This window comes from Cucurbita maxima, unplaced genomic scaffold, assembly GCF_002738345.1.
Source record: "Cucurbita maxima cultivar Rimu unplaced genomic scaffold, Cmax_1.0 Cma_Scf00010, whole genome shotgun sequence".
NCBI classification, from domain to species: domain Eukaryota; kingdom Viridiplantae; phylum Streptophyta; class Magnoliopsida; order Cucurbitales; family Cucurbitaceae; genus Cucurbita; species Cucurbita maxima.
This window is the reverse complement of record NW_019272026.1, coordinates 2,583,788-2,592,305: the sequence shown is the minus strand read 5'-3', so window position 1 is coordinate 2,592,305 and position 8,518 is coordinate 2,583,788. Positions and strand designations below refer to the sequence as shown.

General features: G+C 41.0%; 2 protein-coding genes across 4 annotated transcripts; both read left to right on the top strand.

The window, feature by feature from the left end:
- Nucleotides 1-2,946, top strand: LOC111484958 (probable serine/threonine-protein kinase PBL16). 2 transcript variants are annotated; one of them, XM_023131627.1, is made up of 6 exons: nucleotides 1-694; nucleotides 1,186-1,493; nucleotides 1,575-1,722; nucleotides 1,970-2,106; nucleotides 2,224-2,347; nucleotides 2,438-2,946. In XM_023131627.1, the coding sequence occupies exons 1-6, from the start codon at nucleotides 631-633 to the stop codon at nucleotides 2,803-2,805; spliced, it is 1,149 nt and encodes a 382-aa protein (XP_022987395.1). In that variant the 5' UTR covers nucleotides 1-630; the 3' UTR covers nucleotides 2,806-2,946. The 2 variants fall into 2 exon arrangements, with proteins under 2 accessions (XP_022987395.1, XP_022987396.1); XM_023131628.1 differs by having other exon boundaries at nucleotides 6-694; nucleotides 1,575-1,710.
- A 608-nt stretch (nucleotides 2,947-3,554) lies between these two features.
- Nucleotides 3,555-8,498, top strand: LOC111484957 (ruBisCO large subunit-binding protein subunit beta, chloroplastic-like). Of its 2 annotated transcripts, none has more exons than XM_023131626.1 (14): nucleotides 3,555-3,709; nucleotides 4,279-4,533; nucleotides 4,650-4,775; nucleotides 5,077-5,214; nucleotides 5,291-5,386; nucleotides 5,496-5,738; nucleotides 5,828-6,062; nucleotides 6,159-6,328; nucleotides 6,435-6,512; nucleotides 6,597-6,668; nucleotides 6,812-6,916; nucleotides 7,048-7,140; nucleotides 7,235-7,327; nucleotides 8,129-8,498. In XM_023131626.1, exons 2-14 carry the CDS (start codon nucleotides 4,294-4,296, stop codon nucleotides 8,264-8,266), a joined length of 1,827 nt encoding a protein of 608 aa, XP_022987394.1. In that variant the 5' UTR covers nucleotides 3,555-3,709; nucleotides 4,279-4,293; the 3' UTR covers nucleotides 8,267-8,498. The 2 variants fall into 2 exon arrangements, with proteins under 2 accessions (XP_022987394.1, XP_022987392.1); XM_023131624.1 differs by having other exon boundaries at nucleotides 3,560-3,709; nucleotides 4,289-4,533.
- Nucleotides 8,499-8,518: the final 20 nt, after the last annotated feature.

Below are 8,518 nucleotides of genomic sequence, written 5' to 3'. Positions count from 1 at the left end.
TCATCTCTAGTGTTCTCTCCATTTCTATTCATATTTTCAAGAACTCAACATTTTATTTCTTCATTCTCCAATGATTTGATTCTACATCTTCCCAATAATTCCAACGTTTTTAGTGTTTTTCTCCCTTTGTTTGGATTAAATTTTTAATGTTCTTGTAATTGATATCAATTTTTAACCAATTCAACACTTCGATAGTTGGTAAGGTAGTACTTGAATCCAGAAATATATTTAATAATCAAATGGAGGAAGCATAAGCGAAAGACAGCGATGGGGAGAGGAAGAATGGTGGGAACACTGTGTTCATGCGCACTAACAATAAAGCTTTTCTGAATCAAAAACAGTACAGAAAGGAAGAATTCCTTTGAAATTTTGATGGGTTCTTTCCATTTTCCGCCATAGCCAAAAACCCAACAACCCCACATCAAGAACAACAACAACAATAATCCGCCATTTCTCCCTTTTCTTCCTTTTCAAGCCATTTCTGTCATTTTCTTCTTTACTCTTTTGGTTTTTTGGTTTATGATTTCCTCTCTTTGTTTGATGATTTGGGTTGGTTCTTGTTTTGGCGATGGTGGGTCGCTGAGGGTGTGAGCGCGTTTGCCCTTTTTTTCCTCTTTTTGAGTTGCTTCAATGGGGAACTGCTGGTATCGATGGGTACCCACGGTTAATAGGGTCTCGTCTAATGCAAAATCAGGTAACACTCTGATATGAACTTATGGATTTTGATACTCTTTTGGTTATGCTCTCTCTTTGATTATGATGATGAAACTCTGTTTTCTTCTGTTTTGTTCTGTTGATTATCCATGGTTCTTCTGGTTTTTGTTCTCTCTGTTCTTCATTTACCATGAAAACCATTTGTTCTTAGCAAAATCTCAAGAGATTTGTGAAGAAATCTGCTCGTTTATTTGCTTTGATCTGAAAAAAAGATGTAATGAGAGGAAAAATCTGTTTATCCACTCAGAAAGTGGAGATAATGTTGTGCAACAGTGGGAGTGGACATAGTGGGTTGGTTCTTATCACTGCTTAATGGTTCATAGTCAAATTTCACTTTTATGTTAGAATTTCTTAACCTATTGTCACTTAATCTTAGTTTCTATTGGCTTTTGCTTTGTAATATCACCTTTTGTTCATCCAAATCATACTTTTTGGTGTTTGGTTTCTGAGAAATGATATCATGTTCTTCAGAGTCTCCAAAAGTTGATAGCACATCACCTTATCAAAGGAACAATGAACACAATTTGCCCTCTAACCCGAAAGAAGTAGAAGATTTACGTCGTGACTCGGCCACTAATCCGCTCATTGCATTTACATTCGACGAGCTGAAGTTAATCACCGAAAATTTTCGACAGGACCGTGTGCTGGGCGGAGGCGGGTTCGGAAGTGTTTATAAAGGGTTCATTACTGAGGATTTGAGAGAAGGAATTGTTCCACTTCCAGTGGCCGTTAAGGTTCATGATGGGTTTAATAGCTATCAAGGCCACAGGGAATGGCTGGTAGCTATCTGTTCTTCCTATTTTGTTGCTCATATTTGATTCCATGTGCTATCTCTAATCAAGATAGCTATTGTTTTCTAGGCAGAAGTCATATTTCTGGGGCAGCTTTCTCATCCAAATTTGGTTAAGTTGATTGGATACTGCTGCGAAGACGAGCATCGAGTACTTATTTACGAGTACATGGCTCGGGGGAGCGTCGAAAACAATTTGTTTTCAAGTAAGCAGCCAAGTAAACTCCGAGTTTTTCTTTGTCGACCTTTAACTTCTTTGTCAGGATTGTGGTTTTTAGTTTTGAACATTGCATATTATCGAACGAACACTTCATGTATCGGTTTCAAACCCTTTCGATGCGTCATAAGAACGTTGATTCTAACAATGAACTCGGTTTTACTATTATAGAATTTTGTACTGTCTGAACTCGATCTATCTTTCGAAGAATCGTTGTGGTATGCTATATTGACATTCCATGACTGCAGGAGTGTTGCTTCCTTTGCCTTGGTCCATTAGAATGAAAATTGCCTTTGGTGCTGCAAAAGGACTAGCGTTTCTTCACGACGCAGAAAAGCCTGTTATCTATCGTGATTTTAAGACATCGAATATTCTGCTTGATTCGGTTCGTTTTGTTCTTGTTTCTCTGTTTACCGAAGTCGAAACATATAGATTTTTTGAGTAGTCTATAGTTCACGTGTACATCAATGGTTTGGTTCTGATTGGTTTAGTTCAACGACAGGACTATAATCCGAAGCTTTCGGACTTTGGTCTCGCAAAAGATGGACCAGTGGGCGACAAATCTCACGTCTCTACTCGTATAATGGGAACGTATGGATATGCTGCACCGGAATACATATTGACAGGTACGAGTTCTTGGCCTTTATTTTGTTTTCTGGTCGAATGATCGAGTTACTCTGGTGGCAACGTATTATGCATTTCTCTTTTCTGCTCAGGACACTTGACCCCTCGAAGTGATGTTTATAGCTATGGAGTTGTTCTTCTCGAACTACTCACAGGAAGAAAGTCACTGGACAAACTACGACCAGCTCGAGAGCAAAACCTTACAGATTGGGCTCTTCCTCTCCTAAAAGAGAAGAAAAAGCTGATGACCATTGTCGACCCAAGACTCGGAGGAGAATATCCCGTCAAAGGATTTCAGAGGGCAGCAATGCTGGCTTACCATTGCCTGAACAAGAACCCGAAAGCAAGGCCGTTGATGCGAGACATCGTCGACTCGTTGGAGCCGTTACAGGAAGTAAGTGATGAGGCAGTAATATCATCTGAAACAACCTCCTTACCTGTTGCCAATGAGACTACTTGACTAAGACAGGACATGGGAGCTTCAGCTACCTTTAGATGTGGAAGTTTTGTTTTATGATCAAATTATGTTTTAACTTTTAACCTTGCTAATACATTCTCACTGCTTGTAATACAAAATGTATTTGTAAATGTTATGTCGCTCAGATCAGGCCCAAACTTCGACCGCCCCGAGTTCAAACAGCTCTTCCCTCGTTTAACACACCTCGAGCTCGAGTTTGAACCTCTTGAGTTCGAGTCTAAGTCCAAGTTTTAAAGGTTGGGTTTTGCTCGCATGTCTAAGCTTCACTTGTCTTACATCTTTGCTGCTTTCTTCGAAACCTTGCTTCGCTAAGAACATTAATGGACACAACCACCAAGATAAAGCGTCGGCTTTATCAATGAACATTTCTTGATCGATTTCGCTACAAAAACGTGCAAGTCGGGAGATCATAGTATATCCCTACGAGAGAGGGTGGGCATCTTGAGAGTTTTAGATGCCCCATTCGAGATTCCGATTATATCACATAATTTAGTAGATAAAAACATCCGTGGGCATCTCAAACGTTGATGATTAAAAAAAAAAAGAAAAAGAAAATGGGGAAAGAGGAAAGGTTCTAGAGTGTTCCAAAATAGGACAATGAAGGAGGGGCTCTTAATGGAGGGAGAAGCCAAATCCAACGGCTAACAATTGGTGGAAAGTTCAGGAGGCTACAAGATTGTTGGGTTCGTTTAGCTCTCATTTTCCTATCCATCCTTTTGGAATTTTCTATAAAGAAACCTACTTTTCTTGTTGCCTCCAAATCCACCTACTGTGTGTATTAACGCAGTTTCGCCTCACTCACAGCGCTCGCCTCTCACCCTCTTATCCAAACCAATCCCTTCTCCCTCTAAACCCTAAAACCCCTTTTCGCCTCCGCCGTTTTCTTGTAAGCTTCCTTATTCTCTTGGATTTTCATACCCTTTACACGTTAGTTCTTGCCTGCATTTCTAGCTGGATTTTGTTTTTGATGTGTCTTGAGCTTTCTGGGTTTCAATTGTTCTTACAGATTTGTGTGCCAATTGTTCAATTCATTTCTGGGTTTTGGATTTCTTCCCCTTTGTTGCATGCATCTTTAGAGCTTGTTTTTGTGTATGCTTGCTGATTCATTTCTATTTTGTTTAATCTTCTAATTTCTTTTGTTGTTCATGTTATTTTGTTTCTGGGTGTTAATCTATCCAATCTTCCCTACATGGGTTTTGGGTTTTCTTCACTCTCCTGTGTGTAATCAAGGCTGTTCTTTGTTCATGCTTGCTGATTTAATTCTGCCTTGTCTCTGTGATTTTCGTACGTTTTTAAATGCTGCTTGAGAATTGTGTGTCAATTCCTGTGTTGATGATTTTGTTTTGTAATTTGTCTACTCGGGTTTTCAACCTTTGCTCTATTTGTTTGCAATTGATGTTATGAAGTTGTTTCGATTTGAACTAGTTAACGATACCGATTACTTTCTGTTTTCAGTTTTACATAGGGTAGATGGCTTCTACTTTCACAGCCATGTCTTCAGTTGGTACCCTTGCTGCACCTGGAAGCCGTGTCGTGGATAAAAAGCTTCTATTGTCTTCTGATAAGTTGACTTCTCGCACGTCCATTTCTTCATTTGCGCTCCCGAAAAGACAGAGCGTAGTTCTTAGGAGAAACCGTTCTTCCAAGATCTCTGCCATGGCTAAAGAGTTGCACTTCAACCATGATGGTTCGGCTATTAAGAAATTACAGGTGAGCTCTAGTTATTGCTCGTTTGTTCAGTATTTTTTTTGTCTTTGAATACACTTGCAATGAAGCTATTTTAGTTTATATTATTGTTCTTGTAACGTGACGCCTCGTTGTTTCAGAATGGTGTGAACAAACTTGCAGACTTGGTCGGAGTTACTCTTGGTCCTAAAGGAAGAAATGTGGTTCTTGAGAGCAAGTATGGCTCCCCGAAAATTGTCAATGATGGTGTAACCGTTGCAAAAGAGGTATCCAACTATGCATTTAGACTCCATATGAGATCTCACATCGGTTGGGGAGGAGGACGAAGCACTTTTTATTAGGGTGTGGAAACCTCTCCCTAGACGCGTTTTAAAAACCTTGAGGGAAAGCCCCAAAGAGGACAATGTCTACTAGCGGTGGGCTTGGGCCGTTATACTCCAAACTCTTCCACTTTATTTCTCTACACTGAAATACCTTCAAATTTATGTTTGTTTCATTGCGATTTTTAAACATTTTTGTTGCTACCGATAGAAAACTTGACCCACGGTATTTACTTGTGCCGGCTAGGTTGAGTTGGAGGATCCAGTTGAGAACATTGGTGCTAAGCTAGTCAGACAAGCTGCTGCAAAGACCAACGACTTAGCCGGAGATGGAACGACAACTTCAGTTGTTTTGGCTCAGGGTCTTATCGCTGAAGGTGTCAAGGTATTCAGATTCAGAGTAGTGCTATGTTTAAGCATTCCCTCATGGATTTTTATTAACTCATCTGAACATATTTTAGGTTGTGGCAGCTGGAGCAAACCCTGTTCTTATCACAAGAGGCATTGAAAAAACGGCCAAAGCTCTGGTCTCTGAACTCAAACAAATGTCGAAAGAGGTAAAAGTGCATGGTTTAACGACTCCCGTCATTTGACGGTTGGATGAAATGTTTCTTAACAAGCAATTTTATTCGTGAATGGTTAGATTAAAATGTGATACTTTTGCAGGTTGAAGACAGTGAATTGGCTGATGTGGCTGCAGTTAGTGCTGGAAATAACTACGAAGTGGGTAACATGATAGCCGAAGCCATGAGCAAGGTAGGACGGAAGGGTGTGGTGACTCTTGAAGAGGGAAGGAGTGCCGATAACAGTCTCTATGTCGTCGAAGGAATGCAGTTTGACAGGGGTTATATCTCTCCTTATTTTGTCACCGATAGTGAGAAAATGGCCGTGGAATTCGATAATTGCAAGGTATATGTGGTATTCCATCCAATCATTTCATGATTGGCCATAAGTCTTCGTGTTTTTGTGTCTTCTAACCTTCTGTACTATGTGAACAGCTGCTTCTTGTTGACAAAAAGATCACTAATGCAAGGGATCTTATTAACATACTGGAAGAGGCTATCAGAGGTGGCTATCCCGTTTTGATAATGGCCGAGGATATCGAGCAAGAAGCTCTGGCAACTCTTGTAGTAAACAAACTGAGAGGATCTTTGAAGATTGCTGCACTTAAAGCTCCAGGGTTTGGCGAGCGCAAGAGCCAGTACCTTGACGACATTGCTATTCTTACTGGAGGTCTTCTCTCTTCTTCCTTCATTCCTTTAATGAAGGAAGCGTAAGTTATCGATGTTTTTCTGGGTTGTTATTGATTTTCTTTTTCGGGTGATACAGCCACGGTTATCAGAGAGGAGGTCGGGCTTTCCTTAGACAAAGCTGGAAAGGAGGTACTTGGAACTGCATCCAAGGTCGTGCTTACCAAAGATACCACAACAATTGTTGGCGACGGTAGCACCCAAGACGCAGTTTCTAAGCGTGTTGCACAGATTAAAACTCTGATTGAGGTAGACGTAGTGATATTTTTAGTTTATTTTATTGCTTTTGCTCGAAGTTTTTCACGTCATGCTTGAGCCGACTGAACTGGATACTGGTTTGGTCGTAATTATGTAGGCTGCAGACCAGGACTACGAGAAAGAGAAACTTAACGAAAGAATTGCCAAACTTTCTGGTGGTGTAGCAGTTATACAGGTAAATTTAGTTTCCGTAGTGTATCGGCTTGTTCTACGAACCATGTGTATATACATGTTTGTGACGTTTTGCCAATTCATGAAGGTTGGAGCACAAACCGAGACCGAACTCAAGGAAAAGAAACTGAGAGTTGAAGACGCTCTTAACGCTACGAAGGTACTGTTTAATATGCTGCGTCTTTCTAAAATGGCTGTATTAGCTAAGAATCGACAAAGTAACGGCTTCGACCATGGAATGATCATTACTTTTTATGGTTGAATGGATTTGGGTTAATGTCGAAAATTTGAAACGATTTGCAGGCAGCTGTTGAGGAAGGTATTGTTGTTGGTGGTGGTTGCACCCTCCTTAGACTCGCATCGAAGGTCGACGCTATCAAGGAATCCTTTGAAAATGATGAAGAGAAGGTAACCTGTCTAGTGAAATTGTGTTCCATTAGCTAGGCCACAGTATACAATGGGTGGTACTTGATAAGTTTGTCATGTCTGTTCTTTACCATGTACTGTTGGTTCTGTTTAAATGTCTGGTTCGGTGGCAGGTTGGAGCAGACATTGTCAAGAGAGCATTAGCTTATCCCCTCAAGCTGATAGCAAAGAACGCTGGTGTCAACGGTAGCGTTGTTAGCGAGAAGGTATATATGATTACAATGCAACTGTTCGTTCTATCTCTCTGGCGTTCGTTGTCGTGGTTGTACAAAAGTGTTGAGGTTTTTGTTTCTTTATCAGGTGTTGTCCAGTGACAACTTTAGATATGGATACAATGCTGCAACTGGGAATTACGAAGACTTGATGGCTGCTGGAATCATCGATCCAACCAAGGTGAGCATCGACCGATCCTTTTCATTGGACACGTTAAAATACGATAATGTTTGTTTGTTTGTTTTTCTTGGGTAAAAAAACGAGAAAGGGACCTTAGTTGCAACAATGCCTTGTTGTGAGATCCCACGAACATTCCTTACAAGGGTGTGAAAACCTCTCCCTAGTATACGTGTTTTAAAATCGTTAATACGTAACGAGTTAAAGTGGACAATATTTGCTAGTGGTGAGCTTGGACTGTTACAATTGGTATCAAAGCCGAACACCGGACGGTTTGCCAACAAAGATGCTCGGCCTCGAAAGGAGGTGAATTGCAAGATCTCACAACGATTGGAGAGGAGAATGAAACATCCTTATATAAGGGGTGTGAAAACCTCTCCCTAGTAGAAGTGTTTTAAAATCGTGAGGTTGATGGCGATGGGCCAAAGCAGATAATATCTGTTAGTAGTGGGCTTAGGCTTGAGCTGTTACAAATGGCCAGACACTAGGCGGTGTGGATATGTTAGTAGTGGGCTTAGGCTTGAGCGGTTACAAATGGCCAGACACTAGGCGGTGTGGATTGTGAGATCCCACATGGGGTTGGAGAGGGAAACGGGCCAGAGCGGACAACATTGGGCTTAGGCTTGAGCTGTTACAAATGGCCAGACACTAGGCGGTGTAGATTGTGAGATCCCACATGGGGTTGGAGAGGGAAACGGGCCAGAGCGGACAACATTTGCTAGCGTCACCTCCCAAACCTCATCAACCTCCTTAAAAATCTTATTAATAGAGTAGTATGGTGTATGTGTGTTTATGTTTGTTCAGGTGGTTAGATGCTGCTTAGAACACGCAGCTTCAGTGGCGAAGACATTCTTGATGTCGGACTGTGTGGTGGTGGAGATCAAGGAGCCTGAACCAGTTGCTGCCGGCAATCCCATGGACAATTCAGGGTATGGGTACTGATGAGAGTAGCAGTCAAAAGAGGAAGAGAGTAATAATGAAGGGAGGCAGCGATGAATGGTGGAAGAAAAGAGGCCATTTTTCTTGTTTATTTTTGTAGATTCAGCCATTTCTTTGTCCTAAAGAGAGTCCTTCTTAGAACAAAACATGAAGCATTCAAAGAACATTAGAATGATGGAGACAGGATCTTCTTTTGTGGAATTTTAATGATTCAGCGCATATTCTTCTCTTTTAACTTCTTTCTCTCTCTTTTCT